Genomic DNA, 21067 nt, shown 5'->3' on the forward strand with positions numbered 1-21067 from the left:
GTGAAGTACTGCATGTAAGAAGTTAAACCATTAGATCGGATAACATCATTGGAGATCTAAATATTAAAATTACTGCTAATTTGAAGGGATTCTGAGTCATGGTGGACTTGACATTAACAACATCAACAGCAGGTTGGAAGCCATTAAAAAGGCTAACGGAATGTTAGGTTATATAGCACACGGATGTGTGGAGTACAAAGTGTTGGTCTCTGGGCTATTAGAGAGAGGAGAGAGAGAGAGAGAGAAAAAAAAAAGACAGTAGCAAGAGAAAAAGTCCAGAGAAGACCAACTAGGCTGATTCCAGGTCTGCAATGGATAAGTTACCAGAAAAGCTTATGGAAAATGAAGGAACATAAGAGGTGACCTGATTGAAGTGCCCAAAAATTAAATTAAATGAAAACAGTGGATCAAGATTGTAACTATAAAATTAGTTCAAGAAGAATATGGTGACACAGCTGGAAACTTTAAAGGGTAAGTTGCGCTCAAATGTTAGGATGTTCTTCTTCACACAGAGAGTAGTGTGGTGTACAAGGGGATATTCAAAACAAAAGTTGAATTTTTGGAGGATTTAAATGGAATTGTTTGGCAAGCTTTGTTTTCATCAAAATTTTTTATGTTCGAAAATCCCATTTTAAACTGTCGGTCAGATCAATAACCCTCTCCAGTCGCGTACTGTAGGTGTAGCCGTGTCCAATAGGACAACAAAAAGAAGACTGCAAAAGCATACATTGAGAGAATTAATCACAAATGCAAACCACTGGTAAGCCTTAAAACAGAAATGCCAGGTTACAGTTGGCTAAGTAGTAAATTTATAAAACCAGGACAGTTTTAGAGCAAGTAAGCTGAAGATTTACCCATACTAGAGTGATGGAATAAAAAGTGTGGAGAAAGAGAGGGAGAACTCATGGTCCTACGAATGGCACGTTTAGTGGCGATGGAAAAATCTAATCGATTGCTTTGTACATCTCCGACACTTCCATTTAGTATTATATATACTGCGATCGGGTAGATATATACTAAAGATTACTCAGACTGTACTGTGTTATATTTAAATCTGTTACATTTTGATTATCTATAATATTCTTTGTTTTCTGTGTGGTTGATTACATTTGTAGTTACAGTGTCACTATAAGGGGTGTAGGAAGGCATTTGAACACAGCTTACTTAGACAAAGCTTCCGAGGACGGCGCCAGCAATGCCATGCTTTGATGGCAGATTAAACACAAATCACTTTAGTGCATGAAGTCTTCACACTCATACTTACGTCACCTGTGTGTCTGTGATGTAGGTGAAGGTATGTGCTGCTGCGACACCTTGACTTGCATCTTGAAAGGAGTCGACATGTCTGCCCTTATTTCCACCCACACCTCAGCCTTGTATGATCACAGAATGGTCTCTAAACTGCTTTTCCTGAATTCATTTCAAGTGACTGGTAGCTTTGACATTTTGCCAATAAGACGACCAATGTTAGGATGTTCTCTGGTCACTTGTCTTACAGAATGTTCAAGCACTTCAAAAACAAAGGTGACTGGCCAAGTTACTAAACACCAGTAAAAAAAAAAAAAAAAAAACCAACATGCCCATATAAGTTTGAAAGGTGCAAAGCAAAAGCTCTCTTTGGACTTGGAGCGTAAGCATTGAAATACAGTACTGCAAAAAAGTCTCAGGCCTTCTAGGCCTCAATATAACTTTCATCTTACATGTTTACTGTTTTTCTCCTGTGTTAGTTTGTCAGTTGAAAAGAGAAAATTTCAGATTTCCCAATTTTTTGTTTTTTTTTAATAACTAAATGTTAAAGAGATTCAAGTATCAAGGGTCATTTTCTAGATAAAAGCATGAGGACTTTGAATGTCTGCAGTGCAAAGATAACAAAGAGGTGACAACAATCAATAACATCATGTGATGACCAAACCAAACCGATGAACTAAAACGGGTGGAAAAGAATTGAAACTGGGCGAAGGACCACTAAACTAACAGGCAAGAATGTGGCAGAAGGAATGGTTAACCCACTGCATCATTAATTCAAGAGTAAGAAGAGCAGACAGACACAAGGTGATCATCCTGCATCAGCAAGACTGGAGTTTCAAATAGTGCTGTGCAAACTCCTCCATCTAAGGACAAAGAAATGGGCACAGTGGAAAAGCAGAAAAGCTGTGGTTGATCAAGGAAACTGACTGGAGCGTATGAGAGATACGCCATACTTATCACTTTGAAAACAAGTCCATCATGGCTGTGAAACCTGAATTCACCCAGTCCAGGCAAGTCTTGTCAAAAATTTATGGAGGGGTTGTTGCCAAAAAGCTAATCTTCTAAAGAGGAAGCAGAACACAGGAGGCTCACAAAAATGCAAGGATTCGGGTGCAATAACTCTACATGGTCCAAACTGACAAGTCCAAATTTGAATGGCATTTTGTGAGTGGAAGAATGGGAGAGAACAAAATGGAGGGTCAGTAGCTCACAATGAAGCACAGATAATTTGGGGCTGATTTTCAGAAAACAGAATTAGTGATCTGGTCAGGATGACTGGAATCCTTAATGCAAAGACGTTCAAGCAAATTATTTTCCCACAATCCCATCTGGGAGGTGTCTGGTCAGTCACATTATAATCAGTAGTTCTGACCTGTCTACTAATGAAAATCCACTCTCTGGTGTAAGATTTGCAGGACATTCACAGTGTACATCTTGTAAATTTTAATGAGAAAGCAATCTTTACTTTAAGTTGGATGATTTTAAAGCTGATTTTCCACCTGTCCTGTTTCTGTAATGCTTGAATATTAAATATCATATTATAACCTCCTGAGAAGAAATGTTACATTTTTAAAACAGCAGGTCGAACTACAAATCCATGACAGCACAAACAAGCCAAGGGGGGGTTGGTGAAGTATTCAGTCAAACAATTGAGTCACTTTGAACCCTGCTGTTAATTATGTACATTATTTGGCACCTTATGTTTGGTAATATTACGTGCAGGAAAGCTGTGAGTTCAAGACCATTTATCAGTTACAACTTGGACATGAAGAACAAGTGTGTGGGTGATTTAAAAAAAATGGGCCAAGGAAAACTTCATCAAAATGACCAGTGTGGAACTACCAAAAGCAAAATTTAAATGTCTGTCATTACACTTTTGAGATATTTGAAAAGCAGGAATTGTAGGCTGTTACCAATGTACTTTAAAAGAACACCCGACTGCTGTACTGCCACAGACGGGGCTGCAATCAATTAAGGTGCGAGCACTCAACCACTTTTAAGTCTTTTAAGTTTAGGTTCTAATGCAGAAACACATCTTGTTCAATTGAAGTACAGTGTGTAATTTCTTTACCTTGCCTGCCCTATGCAGATTCATGCCTTTATGCAGATTCATGCCTTGCCTCTAATATGGTTGACTTCAACCCACACAGCCACATCCTTTGAGTAAGCATTAAAAAAAGGAGGAATGACATTTAAGGAACTGCTTAAGCTGCACAAAATGAATTGGGACAGCTGGCCCACGCATCTTTGAAAGAGAAACAATGCCAGTTATTTGAAAAGTCTCTGCCTGGCATTTGCATTGGTCACAGCGCAAGAACAGCTTATCGTCATTCAGATGTTTTTCGATAGGAGAAATGCCACAGTTATTACTACTCTGTTAGTATTACGAGTGACCACACTGAACACCACGAATTGCCCATAATTAGTCTGGACTTCCAGTATGTCATCTATTCTCATCCTTCTAGATCTCTAATTTGCCTTTGACACAGTAACCATTAGATCCATCCTTAAGTGGCTCAAATCCAGCCTCTTTAGCAGATCCTACTGTGAGCCCTGGGGCCTCATGCATAACGCCGTACATAGAGTTCACTCTCTAACATGGCGTATGGACAAAAGCGGAAATGTGCATACGCACAAAAAAATCCAGATGCATAAATCTGTGCGAACGCCAACTTCCACGTTCTTCAGCTCCATAAATCCCGGTCCGAGTGAAAAGTAACGCACGTGTTGGCGCTTGCTGCCCCACCCCAACTCCTCCCAGAATTATGCCTCTTTGAATATGCAAATCAATATAAATAGCCCTTAAGATCAGCCTTCTGTGAAGAGACAATGTCAACAGCACAGGGGAAAATAGAAGAATTTCAGCGAATACCAAGTGCAGGCAAAGAAAAGTACTATTTGTTGGTTTAAACAGTGGTAAAAACAACAAAAGGAAGTTGATCGAGTGACATAGCATGTCGGAGAAACTTGAAAGCTCAAGTTCACAAAGTCGCACAGTGCCCGAAATAAAAAAGAAGTTGTCAGATATCAAAGTCGCCATGAAAAGGGGAGTCGTAGTCCACCTTCTGAGTGTCGTATGAAAGCTTATTCGAGTACAGAGAAAAAAAAAATAGGCACACAGTGGGGGAAAAAAAAGCAAGAAATGTCAACTTTAATGACAAAATAAACTGCGTGATTAAAGTGGAAATTTCCAGATTAAAGTAAAACATCATAAGCTTCATCTTAAAATCATTTAATTTAGTAGTTTCTCAAATCCCATTGTAACTAAAGTAATGTGTTAAATGCTTTGTTTTGTATTTGATCTTCTATGTGCTCTGTGTGTGTGAATTACTACGTGCTTCTTAAACGGGATTTCTCTTCCTCCTAAAGGACACAAAATCCATTACATTCATGATATTACAGCTCTCTGAATAATTAAAATACTGAGATGTATAGGTGATATTTTCATGATGATAAGAGTTAAAGCATGTTATTAAAGATGGGAACACGGTGGCGCAGTGATTGTGCGAGACCTTCAATGAAATAATTTATTGCAGCAGTGCTGTCTCTTTCAAACGTACAAACCTCCAATTCCTGTCCTTACTTTGTTTTCTCCAAATACCCAATCAGCTATGTAATAGACGTTAAGCCATCTGTAAGCTTAGACCACAGATTCTTCAAAACTTTTAAGGAACACTGAAATATCTTCATAGTACATGTTTAATTATTCTATCCATCAATCCTTCCAGTGTTGCGCCAGCCCAGCAAGCATACAGCGCAAGGCAGGAACAATCCGCGTCCTCACATGTTTAATTATTAACAATATAGATTATTTAAATGAAGTTAAAGTTTTTTCTGTATAATATAATAAACATTTTGCTGCATTTCATCTTAAAAATGATATCGTTATTATATGCAAATAAGCGCTTTATAAAGTGGCTCTGGTTGTGTAATATTATAACTGCATCTCAAGTTTTCACTGAGGTGATTGTACTAAGAAGTACTAACAGTTCTACAAGGAGCACTTGGACTGACTGAGTGCGTTTATAGTTCTTGGGATGAAACTCTTTCTGAACCGTGGGGTCCATACAGCGAAGGCTCTGAAACGTTTGTCGGATGAGAGCAGTTCAATAGACAGCATGGCTGAGGGAGCGTGTGCCTTATGCTGTATCCTGATAATTCTCTTTCTAGTCAGCTGCACTAGAGCTGTGATTCCACACTCAGATAAAGTGATATAAATACTCTGAGTGGTGCAGTGAGAGTAATAAGGAAACAGATGATCCGCTGTGGCAACCCCTAACGGGAGCAGCTGAAAGAAGAAGATGGTGCAGTGAGAGTAACAACGCTAAAGCAGCTATTGTATTTAGAATAGTTTGACCATTCTGTGGACCATTATATTGTTACAGGTTCATTACAATCAGCTGCATAAACTAATAAAGCGTATTTGATAAAGCCGAGTCAGGGATGTGGATCTAAAAAAAGAAAAGGAAAACACACTGGAACAGTAGCACTGCTTTGACGCTGGGTGCCGCCAGTCTGCAAAACCGAGTGCAGAACTTGCAAACGACAGGGTATGAGCTACCGTGGAAATGTGCATGGCTTTACGCCAAGTTTAGGTTTTATACATCACGATTTCAGCGTGGAAATGGGAGTATGCAACATTTTTGTGCGTAAGCACCGTTTATACAAAAGGCCCCTAGTGAGCAGAAATATCAAGAATATAGCAGGCCTGGGTTGCTCCACAAATTGGTGCTGGGGCCCTTCTCCTATTGTCTCTATACACCACCTCACTAGGCCTAATCATCCAGTCCCAAGGGTTAAATATATGCTCTATGCGGATTATAAGAGGATTATAAGCAGATTTACCACTCGTTCCTTCCAGAGGGCCACATGGTATTGGCTAGAATCGCTACATGTCTCACGTATATTGCAACACCATCTCCTGCCCAACCAAGCCCAGCTCATCTGTCCAGCTCATCTGTCTTTCAGCACCACATCTCTGTTCGGCTAAGCTCATTATCACTAACATCTGGCAAGGCTGTATGCAACCCTTGAGTGGTGATTGATGACCAGCTGTCTTTCACTGACCCTGTTGCAACTTCACATTTCACAGTATACAAAATATCAAACAGGCGGCAACTATCCTGAGGAAGGAAGCTGCACAATGAGATCACTTAAGCAGACTGCCACTTAAATTGGCACATGCATCATTGTGCCTTTTATCACAACTTTGGTAAAAAGGAGTTTCACTCTCACAGGATTTATTAATCAATGTATTACTGTACAGTACTTTAACAGTTAGGGCTGGTATAGTTTTTATTTACATTTTATATCAGGGGTATCAAGCTCAATATTATTGAAGGTGAAAAAAACAAACACTTTTTATATCCAGCATTGGCCAAAACATACCAAACAATTACTGCCATATTTTCTTTACAAACAAGACACAGGTTTCACACTTGCTTGTCCTAATTGTATTTTCTACCTCACATCTCTCTAGACATAGTCTTCCTTCTTTAATCATCTTTTCTTATCTTACATATTGTAGTGGGTTAGGAAAAACAGCAGCAGGTAAAGGATCAAAATCAGCCAAGAGTGAAAAAAATGATGACAGCGTATAAAGTCAAGTGACAGCGGCAGTCAGGAAGGGTGGCCAGATTCAATACCCATGCAGCTTTCAAAAGTGAGTGGAATGGCAGCAGCGGCAACTGTGAAGTCCAGCTACCATACGATTTTTTTCCCCCCGTTACTTATCCCAAGTAGTTTATAGTAAATCAATCTAATATTTTCATGCAAAATGAAAATGATAAAGTTTCTGATATATTAGGTATATATGTAAAGAAATGGTAGACAAAAAGCAAACATTAGCAAAAATATCCATGAAAAAAATCTCATGTTACTCATGTTGCACAATCCACATGTCAAGTCATCCAGCTGTAATCTCTTTACCAGTGAAACTAAGGGAGTGGTTCTCAACCTGTGGGGCAGGCCCCTACTGTTCTAATATCAACATTAAGCAGTGTACTGAGAGACAAGTGAAACTAAGGTAACAAAAAGGGGGGGCACAAAGATGTGAAAAAAAGAAAACAAGAATCAAAATAAAATATGAAAAAAAAAAACATCTGTTGAAACCAAAACAAATTAACTTAAACTACATTCTGATACTAGAACAATAGATATAGAGTTAGATAAATGTCGATAAAAGTTAAGTAGGTATAATAAAATATGCATCTACATTTCAAAAAAATGTTATGGGCACGATTAAAACTGTTATGAAAACTCGGGTCGCAAATACTTAAAGGTTGAGAAACGCTGAACTAAGGTACCAAGGGGCAGCTGTAACCTAAAACTGGATGCCAGTCAGGTGGAGTGCGCATGTGAAGGTTCGATTTCATGAAGTCCATGATTTTCACATTCTGTTTTGTGTGCATACTCTTAAAAATTCACACACGCAGTCAGTGGGGACTTTATTAAGTACACTGCCATACTGGCCCCCCAAATAGGCCAGTTCTCCATACAATCAATAATGTGGCTGCAACTTAATCTCTATGCAGCAGGCAGACATGGTCAAGAGGTTGAATTACTGTTCAGCCAAACATTATAATGAACAATACATGTGATGTAAGTGATGGGAGGATTACTGATGCCAGAATGCAGTCTTTAGAGATAACAGAAAATGGACTGATAAACAAAAAAAATCCAGTTAGTGGCAGTTCTGAGTGCAGAAAACCCTGGTTAATCATAAGAGGTCAGATACAAATGGCAAGAATTGTTCCAGCTAATGGAGAGGTCACAAACCCTTAGACAGCACTCCTTTACAACAGCAGTGTGCAGAAGACACCCCCTGAATATAAAAGGAGGCCACACTGGGTTCCACTCCTTTTAGCTAAGGACATAAACATAAGGTTACAGTGGGCATGTGATCTTTAAAACTGGACAGATAAAGAATCGAAGTGTTATCTAGACTGACAAATCTCAATTTCTGTTGGGCCACGCAGATATTACGGTCAGAATTCTGCATAAACAGCACAAATCTGTGGATTCATACTGTCTTGTGTTAACAGGCCAGCGACAGACCATTAATAACTATCAGATGGCAGGGAAGCACAGCTCAGGGCAGTGAGACTAAGCTGTGTTATTGTAGGAAAACCAACATACCTTCTCTGTTGTTACAGTCAAAGAAGGGACAAGAACAGGCTCCACTGTTCGTCTGTGCTTCGGTTTATGTTTGTCTCTTTCCTTGTGTTTCTGGAAGAATTGAAAAGAGAAATGTGTGAAAAAAATGAATGAAAGAGAAAATGGAAGAAATTTCTCATTTCATCTTAATGCAGAATATAAATAAAATAGTGCCATCTTCAGTGAGAGTACCAGCAGTGCAAGTAGGCCATCAGGTCACTGACCTAGCAGGTAGAATGTTAAAGGACAAGGTTGGTATTTTTCAAGTCAAAAGTTATCTCTTCACCATCACGGTATATATTTGAAAGAAAAGGCCTTTTTTGTCATCTATGAACCCACAAATCCTTAAGCCAAATTGCAAACTGCAAGAACAGATTTTTGTTTTAGTTTTGGGGAAAAAAAAAAAAAAAAGTTTCACCTTGAAATGCATGATTGCGCAAAAATAACTGACTAAGAAAATACAGAAAATATCCTTTAAGTAATAAAAAAATAAAAACTCCTCATAGAACTTTCTTTCAAACAACAAGCAGCACCACTGAAGGCCCCTTTTGAAATGTTGTTTCCAATTTAACCAGCTCTACCCGTGAACTATGGGACTTCTACTGTTCTGACATACTAAACGGGCTACATTCTTGAAGACACGGTAAGTAGCAATGCCTCTTATGAACAGAAACAGTGGGACACTGAGTCTAGGACCCCCACTGCAGACAGTGCAATTGAGAGAGAAGGCAAAAAGCACTCTTTTACACAAACAATCACTCAAATCAGAAACAGACCAGCGAGATGTGTAGACCAGTCAAACACTGGGCGGGAAAAATGGGACAACTCTACCGCCACCTAACACAAGGGGCCCACATGCTCAAAGGTCATTTTACTTAGGCAGCTTCTTTTGCTTGTATTGCAGCTTTCCTAATGGGCTCTTTTTCTACGTTTCTGCCATTTTTCACATTTCCTAAAAATGAACTGACATTAAAGCTTCAAATTTGGAAGTAAAGTGTATTAGGCAATCTAACTTTTTCAAATCTTGCCACAATTATCTTCTCTCAACCCCCTCTTGACAGCAGGTATAGTATTCATTTTGAACAGCTGATGATTAAGTCCAAGGATGATTATTTGTGACATAATTTAAAACAATCCAATGTGATATCTACATTTAAGTGCATATGCATATAGTTCATTCAGTTTTGGTAGAGGGATTAGGCAAGTTGTCATAATTAAAAAATATCAAATTATCAACTGTACATAATTTTCATGCCAGTTTAAAAGGCAATACAAAGACATTTTAATTCATGTCCATACATTGCGTTTTGTAACTAAATATAAAGAAAACGTATTGCACAGCGCCTAATGGCTGCTCACAATGGACTGTATTTGGATTCAAGACCACAATTATGTCAAAACTGAATAGAATCAAATGACGACTCAGCATCAAAAGACAGCAAGAGACATCAACAACTCAGGTGTTCTAATCACAAGTGTTTTCAGAATGGAGACTTGATAAGGCAGGAGATCCGTTGCCTCACTGAACAGATGGAAGCTGGTGATGTAAATGATTTCATTGTCTTCTTCCATGTTGACTAAAAGGGCTAGTGTAGAAGAAAGAGCAGCAGGAGAAGAATTTCCAACTACTACTGTAACATCTCTGAAAGCATTCAAGAGCTAATGCCTCAAGGAGTTGCAGCATATAATTATGAATATCATCAACAGGGATGACCACACACCAATATTCCCCTAACTTTGGTTTGTAAATACCTGCAGATGTGGATGACAGTACAGGCTATTGCTAAAACTTCTTGATGTACTGGTCTGGAATATCAGAAGAAAAAAATGAAGAAATATAAGGTAAGCATAATACATTATGTAGACAAAACAAGAGTAAACTTTCAGCGAGACCTAAAACATGCTTCTCACCATCTCTGTGAAACACTCCACAATGGCTAAACTTCTACTTGCCACCAGGATACAGAAATGTTCAGAAGTTGAACATCCATTAGCCCAACTGTTAACACAGCCCTTGCCTGTCGACACTGATTGGTCACTTGATTAAATTCTGTTTTGGTGCAATTCACGTGTGGTCTTGTACCAAAATGCAATATACACGGAGCAGTTGCTAAGTGAAATGCAGTATGTTTGCTTTATTTTTAGTTATGTCACCCAATCTATGGCCATAAATTCAAACTTAATACGCTTTTGTATTGTGCGTTAAAGTAATACGAGAATTGTGTGCCATAGTGAAAAGCCATCCATGATACGATTGAAATGGCAGGCAGAGTGGTGCAGTGGTTAAAGCTTTGGACTTCAAACCCTGCGGTTGTGAGTTCAGACCCCGCTACTGACACTGTGACCATGACCAAGTCACTTGACCTGCCTGTGCTCCACATGGATAACCAATAGAAATGTAACCAATTGTATCATAAATGTTGTAAGTCGCCTTGGATAAAGTAAGTAAATGTAATATAAATGTAATGGTATGTTATTCATTGAGACAGGATTAAAAAAAACGTGCCAAAATCAAATGCTAGGGAGCCTATTACCACCGTATATCAGGGCACTTCCAGATTGAGCTCTTTGAGATTACCAGATTCCTTCTTTAATGCGCTACTCACAATGCCACTTGTCCCATTGGTACCATGTTACGTTTGCTATCACCTGCAATTCAGCAGCCTGCCACAGTTCGCCCTTGGAAAGGTTTTACTCCTTGGCTTGCATGTATTTTCTATTTTATTCTCGTTTTTGGATTACCGATTTTCACCTCTTTATGTAAATTGTTAGTACAACAACAAACAATAAAAAAAACCCATCTTTAATCATTCCGCTATTCCTTATGTTTTTGTGGTGGAACTTACAGGAGCTGGGGGATACCCTGCCATCACTGTAGCCTTTATAGTGAGTTTAGAGAGGGGGTCCCAACAGTAGATCTCGGGTAGTTGTAGGAGTTTTTGAGAGCATGCAGTCACCTTTGGATGACGCCTTTATCCAATAAGTAAATGTGTTTGATTTTTAACTGGTTTCTGATCTTTTCTGCTTTTGGATTTGATTTGGGACCTGTTTGCTCTCAATGCATCTTTACATAAAACCTTTATTAGACTTATTTTGATTTTGCTGCTTTTTGCACTTTATCATAATCTTTATATAAATACATTCTTTATTGCTAATTAAAAGTTCTGCATGAATTTGTCTCAACTACCCAGAGTGTTTATTGTTTCTCTCCCTAAAAAGGCATTTTTGTACATTTTGGGACTTTTACTGTATGTTGAACTGTTAAAGTCAGCTTCCCATTTTTGGGCCTATACAGGCTGCAGCCTGCCTGCAATAGTTGGGAGTGGCTGCCTGGGATTGAAGCCTTTCTTGAGCAGGTTGGTGTCTGTCATAGCCTGTTATGTGGATCTCTCAGGAGGCCTCACACCCCTTTCACCAGGTTTTTGACACCCATACATGACAACAGTCATCCAGGGTCCACTTAAATTCATTACACGGCTTCTCCAAGTCAGAAGACACACACATGAAAAAGCATCAAGTGTTACAACCGTCATTATTAGAGACAAGGCTCATCTAAGTTAAATGAAATGAACAAATCAAGTAACATGCTAACCATTAAAATGAGTTAATTTGTAGCAGAAGATCTATAGAGAGATGCCGCCTGTGAGATATCTTGTTAATCGTCTTCAGGGATGCAGCACCCCACTTAAGCATATTTGTGAGTAACACGTGTGTACAGAGGATAGTGGGCATTTGAAAAAAATAAAAAGAGTACGGTGTCATAGAACATAATACTTCATTTTCAGTTATTTGTGTCTTATTAATCATATTTTGGAACACATTTTTCACAAACACAATTTACATATGTAGCACTACAAACAACTGAGTATCTCTCGGAGATTTGCTTCTCACCACTACAAATGCCAGTAGACATTCGACTGTAACAAAGTATGCACTAACAAACATGTTTGACCCAGATGATTAGTTATTGCACAGCTGGTATTCACAAACAATTCTCTGTTCCATGCGTCAACTTGAGGTAACTCGGACTGTTTTAGACAAAATAAAAAGTCTTATTGTGAATTTTGTTCCATAACAAAATGCATTTAATGAATAGATTAAAATAAACTGATTTAACAGTTGGGTCAGGAACAAATACACCCATGTACACTGTGGCAGTCAATGTGTTAAAGGTGCCACTCTGACGAATGGCCTCTGAAATGCTGTCATCAAAATATTTAATGTACCAAGGACGCCAGATACTTCACAGTTCAGTAGCCTGTCATCTGTCATTATAATAACTATTCATGGTGGCTCTAAAACCCATACTAACCCCTACTCTCTCTTCCGTTTCTTTTTCCGGTTTCTTTGTGGTGGCGGCCTGTGCCACCACCATCTACTCAAAGCATCATGATGCTCCAACATTGATGGACTAAAAGCCAGAAGTCTGCATGACCATCATCATCATCTAGTCCTTCCGTGAGAACCCTAACTACAAAGAGGACGGTTTCATTTATGTGAGGTTGAATGCCCAGAGGGGACTGGGCGGTCTCATGGTCTGGAATCCCTGCAGATTTCATTTTATTCTCTGGAGTTTTTTTATTGTTTTTTCTGGCCTCCATGGCCATCGGACCTTACTCTTATTCTGTGTTAATTAATGTTGACTTATTTTAATTTCTTACTTTGTCTTTTATTTTTCTATTCTTCATTACGGAAAGCACTTTGAGCTACATTTTTTGTATGAAAAATGTGCTATATAAATAAATGTTGTTGTCCCCCACTGAAGAAAATGACACTGAGTGACAGCAAGACTGAGGACAAAGACATGCATTTTGGGAAAAGCTACCTGGAGTAGTCTGTCACAAGGTGAGGAAAAAAAAGTTTGAAATCACCAGACAGGCAACCGCCAGTTTGCTGGGTGTGCAAAACAGCCGACTTGTGGCTTTGAACTTTGTTACTAATGTAGCACTGGATGACTGCTTATACCTGGCCCTGGGTGCAACACAGCTGCAGGTGAACCAACTCGTGAATCTACTTCATTTCCTGCCTTCAGTGCCAACCTTATTAAACCCAATAATATCTGCCATGTGGAGATGTCACACGTAACTCTGTTTTTGGTTTAAATTGAGTAACTGACAAAAAGTCAAAGATCGGGGCCCCCAGCATCAGATGGTCGGAGGTTTGAGAGGATTTCACTTTAAGAGACAATGCAGTCTTTTGACACTGGACCGCTAAACAGCATCATCCAAAACAATGACATCAAGCATCTACCGGAACACGCTCAATGTTGAAAGTTGAATCATGGCCAACAGCAGGCTGTAGAGAGCATATGGCATTGTCTACCTGTTATATAGACTATGGATAACTGTTGGCTCCAGGCAATTCCTGATAGCTGTTGTTTAATTGTCTTAGTTTAAATGACATGAAAAACTTACAAACTAAGTCAGAAGTCTTCACATATGCCTGTAAACACATTCTAGCCTAAGATAAAGAAGCAGCCTTCTGCATGTTGACAATCTACTTATTTTCTACTACAAGGTACCACAAGGTTGTCTAATGCTACCAAAGAACTTCATTCACAGCAGAACTTCAAAAATAAAGCTGGGAGCAAGTTATGCAACTTCTCATTGGAGGAGATATGAAACTTACAACAGCAAGTGTTAACAAATGACAACACTGTGACGACTTTCCAGCACAGTTTCACAATTCCTAAGAATTTTGAATTTGTTTTCGATTCTTAACAAAATTTTGCAGGCCTTTCTGAAAACATGTCTTCACTTTGTTATGTATTAGGAGTGCAGATTTACAGACAAAACATGGCAAATTGAATAAAACTCAATCAACACAATAAAGTGTGCAGAAAGTGAAGGGGTCTGAACTGTTTCAGAGTCCACTGTATGTTGACCAGTTAAGAAATTCTTTGTGTTACTGGGTGTTTAAACAAATCTGTTTCTTTATGGATATGTATGATGTAATTAGTACCTTGTGCCTGCTACTGTTATTTTGTATATTTGTCTTACCCAAGATCAGAATACATAACCGCTTTCCCAAACACAGTGGCAGGGGCTTAAAGCGTATCACACAGGACACGTGAATCTCTTCCCCCCCCGAATCTCTTCCCCCACCGGACGCCCCTTATCCTGCTCTTATCAGCATGCAGCCCACTCTCTCTTCCTGCACCTCAGACAAGATAAAGATAAAGCAGACTCCACTGTTAGGCACCGGGTGGCCTCCCAAAAGCACTGGACCTGGCAGAGTGGACTACTGTCTCCCCCACTCCACCCTAAAGCCCAGTCTCACCTCCTTCATTCCTTTGACAAAATACAGATAAAGAAGTCACTGCTTATAGTGCTCAGCTACACAAACTCTCCGCCTTTTGTGGCTAATTAACAGTGCACTAATTATTAACACGGTTATCGCACCGGAAGCTAATTATTCATACAGTTCAATAACATCTGCCATGCATTTCATTACTGATCGATTACATGCAATAAGACTTCAAAATTGTGTCTGGCACCTCCCTGGACACCCACAGCACACAAAGCTTGCCATAATCGCTGGAGATCAGCTTTTGCCAACTTATTAGATGAGGCCACTTTTACTTCGGCTTAACATATAAATTAAGAAGTAGTCATTTGGGGAAAAATTTACAAAGTACTTCGTTACAAAAGGGTTGTGGGATTCTGGAACAAGCTACCAATTCAGAGTTGATGAGAAACCCCTGATGTAACCAAAGTGAAAGAGAATAATTGAATGGTGTCCTCCTTTGTCAAATTGTTTGTCTTCTTCTATACTGCTATGGCTGTGTCTGTCAACCGGCTGATTGCAAGAATCAAAATAATCTCCACAGAAAGTACTGTTCAAGACGTACAATGGCAACACATTCAAACTTCATGAAGTTAAACCACTCTGGTCTGCATATCTACCAGCAGTATGCAGCACACATGGTACAAAGACAAACAGCCACCCACACAGAATACAAAACAAGGCAGCAGATACACCAGCACAGGATACTTAATCAAAACACAAAAATGGCAACTACTAAAGAGGCAACTACTAAAGAATGAAAAGCACCACAGAACTATTTCTGACCCTTGGAAAAATCAACTATATCCAGAAGTTAAATGTATAATATTTATCAGTCTTCATAATTTTGTTCAGCTGGGTTTTTTTTTAATAGAAGCCACATGATTGGCCCTACACAGTATTCCGAAAATACTTTAGTAAAACTGCACCCACACCAAACCCAGATGGGTCAACATCAAGGAAATGCTCAATAGTGAGATATTCTCAAGTGCCTGTTGTGCTTCTGAGGTAAATACAAATTATGAGATTTTCTTTTGCAAGGAAAGTAATTGATGCAATTCTTATTAAAGGCTGTTCAATATCTAGGGACAGGTTCAAATGTTATTAATATAAACTACAACAAAAATGCCCAAAATATATAAAGCATGGAGATGAAGAGTGGTGACTTGTTGCATGCTGATGACCAGATCCAAGTAAAGAACTTCACTGGACTCTGTACAAAGGACAATAAGGACCCTATAAACCTATAAGGGTACATGGTCCGCTGTGTCAACCCCTAATGGAAACAGCCAACAGAAGAAGATAAACCTATAAGGGTTTAGCGATGTTAGAGAGTCAAGGAATAGATAAAAGTCTACAACTCACTTGGTCATATATTTTGTTTTATAAGATGTGCTATTGGAAAGAAATGTCTATACACTGGCATATTCAACAAAACAAGGAACCTGAGTCCATCAAAATGAAGCAGCAGCACCACTGACATCTGATCACCAACAGCAGTGCTTCATGATCTTTGTTTTATGTAAGCCAATGAAGTGGCACACTCAGGAAACAGTTTTGAAAAAGAGTGTTGTGCAAATGGTTAGCAACATCAATTGATCCTTGACAATGCACTTCATCCTTTTGGTTTTCAGCGTCTCATTCGCAGTACTGTTTATTTCTGAAAAGACAAAATGGCAACCTGCCGCACTGAACAACACTGCCCAGCAATCCAAAAGAAGCTCGGACCTTTTAGCACCCATGGTGTACACTGGCATATTGCAAAATTAGTTGGCACTCCTACAATCATGGAAGTTCAGCACTCACTCCAGTGTGCTGTGCACTGCTAATTTGTTGCACTTTGGGGTAAAAATGTCATGGCTGTAACATGACAATATTGAAACACTTTGAGATCCAAGTGTATAATAATAATGACAAAATATCTATTACTATTTAGAAGCCAAATTTATGTTGTTGATGGAAGAAAAAAAAAAAGTGAACCATCTGCAAAATGTTGGAAACAGATGAGCTGTTAAAAAAAAAAAAAAAAAAAGGCAGCATGGTATGGCCAATGAGCGCCCCAAAGACTGAAACTCCGAGCACTATTTTATATACAGTGGTACCTTGAGACACGAGTGCCCCAACGTACAAATGTTTTGAGATACGAGCGGTCACTAGGTCGATTTTTTGTCTTGAGTTACAAGCCAAAATTACGAAATACAAGCCATCTAAGAGCTTGTCGTCACATATTCCGAGGAACTGACGACACAGGAGTGGACGAAACTACAGAAGCAGGAACATACAAAGGTTCTGCGGGAGATCCGTATTGCAGAGGAGCCAGAGGCGGAGGAGTTTCTCTTCAAGTGAGATAAAGGAAGTGTTGGCAATGTGGGAAAAAGTTTGAGACTTTATTGAAAAGAAACCCCTGAAAAAGTTGCAACTGGTCGTGCAGTGGTGCTACTTAATGACACTTGCCTAACTCATTTCAGAAACATTCTAAAGGGGAGGAAGAAACAAAGCTCCTTGGACAGGTTTCTACTGAGACGCCCTGCGAATGAAAGTGACAAAAGTGTGGCAAAAAAGAAAAAAACTAGTGAAGAAAATTAAGTTAAGCAAACGTGAAGTGAGCATCTGTTGATTTCTTTAGATTCTCTATTATGCATTAGGTTTTATTTTGTTTGTATACAATATTTGTTCATTATAAATACATTTTTCTTATGTTGAAAACTAAAAAAATTGGGGTGATTTTTTTAGGGGCTGGCATATATTAATCTTATTTCAATTAATTTCAATGGGGAAAATTGATTTGAGATACAAGCATTTTGACTTACTTGTATCTCAAGGTACCACTGTGTATATATATATATATATATATATATATATATATATATATATATATATATATATATTTTTTTTTGTTACTGATTGCTAATTTGTGGCCATTGGTTGGTCGCAGCATCAATACAGGAAGGAAGACAGCATCGAGACTACTACCTCTGCAGGTACTTCACCGCTTCTCTCACTGCTTCTATGAAGAATCTATCATTGTACGGCTGGCAGTGCTGTTGCAAGTATGTGATGAACAAAAAGCATATGGCCTTGGGAGCCTGTAGCGGTTGCTTTTGGCCATTTCTAGAACATTACCCTATGATTTTCCTATGGCCGTAAGTACGAATGGCCTCAGCTTGGTCAGCTGTAAATAGGCAGATAGTGTTTTTGGCTGGCTTTGTGTAGATCTGATGAAGGGGCCGTTTGTATTACCTAATTGTATTGTATCTACCCAATACCGGTGATGGTTTCACCAAATGGGAATGTCACATGTGCATGCTACTAACTACACACACTAACAGGCCACAGGAAATTCTTGGGGTAGTCAACCCAAGGTTCAGCTCCTAAAGACGATGCCTGCTGATGACAATTAATGAAGGAAAAGTAGGAAACAGATTGTAGGCATTGGCCAGTCTTATTTCCCCTTTTTTAGTAAGGTTTAGCTTTATTGGTAGAAGCTTGATATTTCAGTACTGTGCACATTTTCTTTTCAAGCCGGTATATTCCAAAAGTCTGGGTATTTTTCCTGCTTTGTTGTTATTTTATGGCTTGGTTTATTATAAATACATCTGTGTTTGTCTCCTAATCTAGTCATATGGTTATTCTTCTCTTTAATGCTTAAAGACCACTACTCGAACTGTCAAACTGCAAGCTTTTTCCACTCTGTTGGCTGTCCAAACTTCACAGCTTTAACTCTCCCTCTTTGGTACTGGTTTCTTGATTAGATAGTAGTAGTAGTAATAATAATAATAAATGTATTTATAAGGCACTTTAAACTTTTATGTAGCACTTTGAGATTTACTGCTAATGTAAACAAAGACAAAGCAAGATAAAAACTGAGATAAAACAATAATCTTAGCATTTTTGTTAATATGCTTTTCTAAATAGAAAAGTCTTTAGCTGTTTTTTTAAAACAGCCCACAGTCTGCTGTGTATCTGCTTATTTTAGAATTATTTTAAACTTACTTCATGTTGTGTAATATAATAGTCTTTAATGGAGAAAAAAATCAAAGTATTAAAAGCCAACTGAATCCCAGGTATGTGTTACACGAGGACATGGTTAGTGATGGAAGGGTTTCAAAGTTTTATCTTTTCTGATAGTTTCTTTACAGGTGTGAACTGAGCTCAACAGTTAAGCACCATAAAAGCTATTTTTATACAAGGTTTATCTGGGAACTATTATTTTTATCTTCTGTAATCAAGAGCCCAATATTATTTTACAGTAAGAGGCTGAAGAGAAAGGTAGGACAGGAAAAAAAGCAGCCTTCCTGTCACTTCATAGAGCTTTAGTCAATGTAAGCAAAATCTCATATTGTGCCAAAACCGAGACAACAAAGACGACTACTTTGGACGCAAAAAAGCCAACTTTTTTTGTCACAATTTTATTTTAATCTAGGAAACAACAATCAAATACTGAGATTTTCTTGCCTTCTGTTCCTTCTCCACATACTGTATATAGTTGTTGTACCCTTCCTTTTCTGCCAACTTCCCTGAATTGAGGAGGAGATGCATCTTAGAAAGTTGGAGTTTTCAAATGTGGTCCTGAGACTCCTTGTGGTTGCATACTCTCATCCAAACCAATTTCTTCTTTTATAACTGAACTCCTTTGTTAACTAAGCAAGCTATTATTTCCCATTTATTGTGTTTTCTTTTGGTACTCCAGATGTTATAAGACCATTATGCTAAATGATTACTACATGAAGTGAACATGTGTATGTTAGACGAGGATGCAATGGTTCATTTTGGCCAACTTAATTTAGTATTTTTTTTTGCTAATTGAAAATTATTTACTAATAAGTACACAAGTGAAGTAGCTGCTGTCCAACAGCATTCAGTGTCATTTGCACCCGTGTTCACTATACTATTCATGATTTGTTAGCACTCAGATATAATTAAGACAGCAAATCCACAGAAAAAAAGAAAATGAATTAAAAAGAAAACAAGGCAAAGCCAGCCATTTAAATCTATTTCAAAAGAAAACTCTTCTTACATTCTAGTAAATGCCACATTTATGCATTCATCTGTATGTAAAACAAGAGAAGAAAAAAATAGACAAGCTAATTAAACAAGGAGATCAACTAGCGTGAACGATGACTTGCCGATTGTGAAATTGGCTGGGATGAAAATTTACACCCGGGTGGGGCAGGATTAAGCATGAAAACCCCTTTTGTAAAGCTAGGCTGGGAGTACTTCTGGGACATCAAAGGTCTACATCAGAAGCACGTCTGGGTCAGGCAGATGAAAGCAGGGACACTGACTCAACTGTAGCCCCCTCCAGTGTCTCCATAAACATCCAAAAGGATTGTATACTGCAGCCACAACTCCCATGTAGCCTTGCAGGACTCCAGCCTGAGGTAAATGCTGCTTATCAGTCTGGTGGGGGAGCATACTATCCCTGCAGTCAGCCCTCCAGTGCCCATCCAGGCAAAATGGCACCAACTGCTAACGGTTAGGTTGCCAGACAATTTGCAGCCCCCTTCTCAAAATCCATTTGTTTTATGGTGACTGATGAAAGAAATTTGGATTCTAAGAATGTGACCACGAAACGCAAGCCAGCCAAATTGTCTTTTGTAATACTTTATTTTAAGAAGATGACTGCATATGTGGGTTCAAATCCTGCTACTTGCATTGTGTGACCGTGAGCTAGTCACGTCACCTGCCAGTGCTCCAATTGAAAAAGGAAAAAACAAAACTTAACCAATCATATCTCAAATGTTGAAAATCACCTTGAATAAAGGCATCAGCCAAATAAGTAATAATAATGACAATGTTTCACAGAAAATTCTACATTTATTTCCAAATATGAAGGATCTGGAGGAAAACTGATTGAATAAAGACAAATAAAAAATTGTTATTTTTTTTTAATTTTTGTATTATTTAGGTTTCAATTAAATACATGGGTAAGTCTCAAATGCAATCTGCACAGCCACTATTCAACAGAACTCCAGAAGAAGGAAACTAGACATTAGTCATAAAGGAAAAAAAAAGGAAAGGAGATGCAATGAACAAGTGATCAAGATAAACAGCACACAGGGTCAAAGTGTAGCCCAAGTGAAAGGGTGGGACACACGTCAATTCCCCAGACATCACCCGAGGCCAGGGTGGCGGCAGCAGTAAGCCATGATCCACTGCCTCAATGCAGCTAACCAAATCCAGCACATAAAACCCTGAATCATCAGCACTGAACTCAATACAACAAAGACGACCGTGAACAGATTCTGCCAGATGTCTACTGTACACCAGCTAGTACTCACCAGTTTGCTGTAATGGTATTTGCAGTACCCGCAGTACCTTACGTTGTCTGCTTCAGAACCTTCCTCTTCACAAAGAAGGCCAGCAAATTGAGCGCTGA

General features: G+C 38.7%; 1 protein-coding gene across 9 annotated transcripts in view; it reads right to left on the reverse strand.

The window, feature by feature from the left end:
• mllt10 (MLLT10 histone lysine methyltransferase DOT1L cofactor) overlaps window positions 1–21067 on the reverse strand; it is a 182176-nt gene that overhangs the window by 45843 nt on the left and 115266 nt on the right. For 8 of the 9 annotated variants that reach the window (XM_039754251.1, XM_039754253.1, XM_039754254.1 and 5 more), the window contains 2 exons: window positions 20970–21063; window positions 8386–8475 (listed from right to left, as the gene is read on the reverse strand). In XM_039754251.1, coding sequence (XP_039610185.1) covers window positions 8386–8475; window positions 20970–21063 — 184 coding nt within the window. The remainder of the gene's footprint in view (window positions 1–8385; window positions 8476–20969; window positions 21064–21067) is intronic. The other variant, XM_039754252.1, reaches the window with a different exon arrangement.

Source organism: Polypterus senegalus, chromosome 5 (assembly GCF_016835505.1).
Source record: "Polypterus senegalus isolate Bchr_013 chromosome 5, ASM1683550v1, whole genome shotgun sequence".
In the NCBI taxonomy this organism is placed as follows: Eukaryota; Metazoa; Chordata; class Cladistia; order Polypteriformes; family Polypteridae; genus Polypterus; species Polypterus senegalus.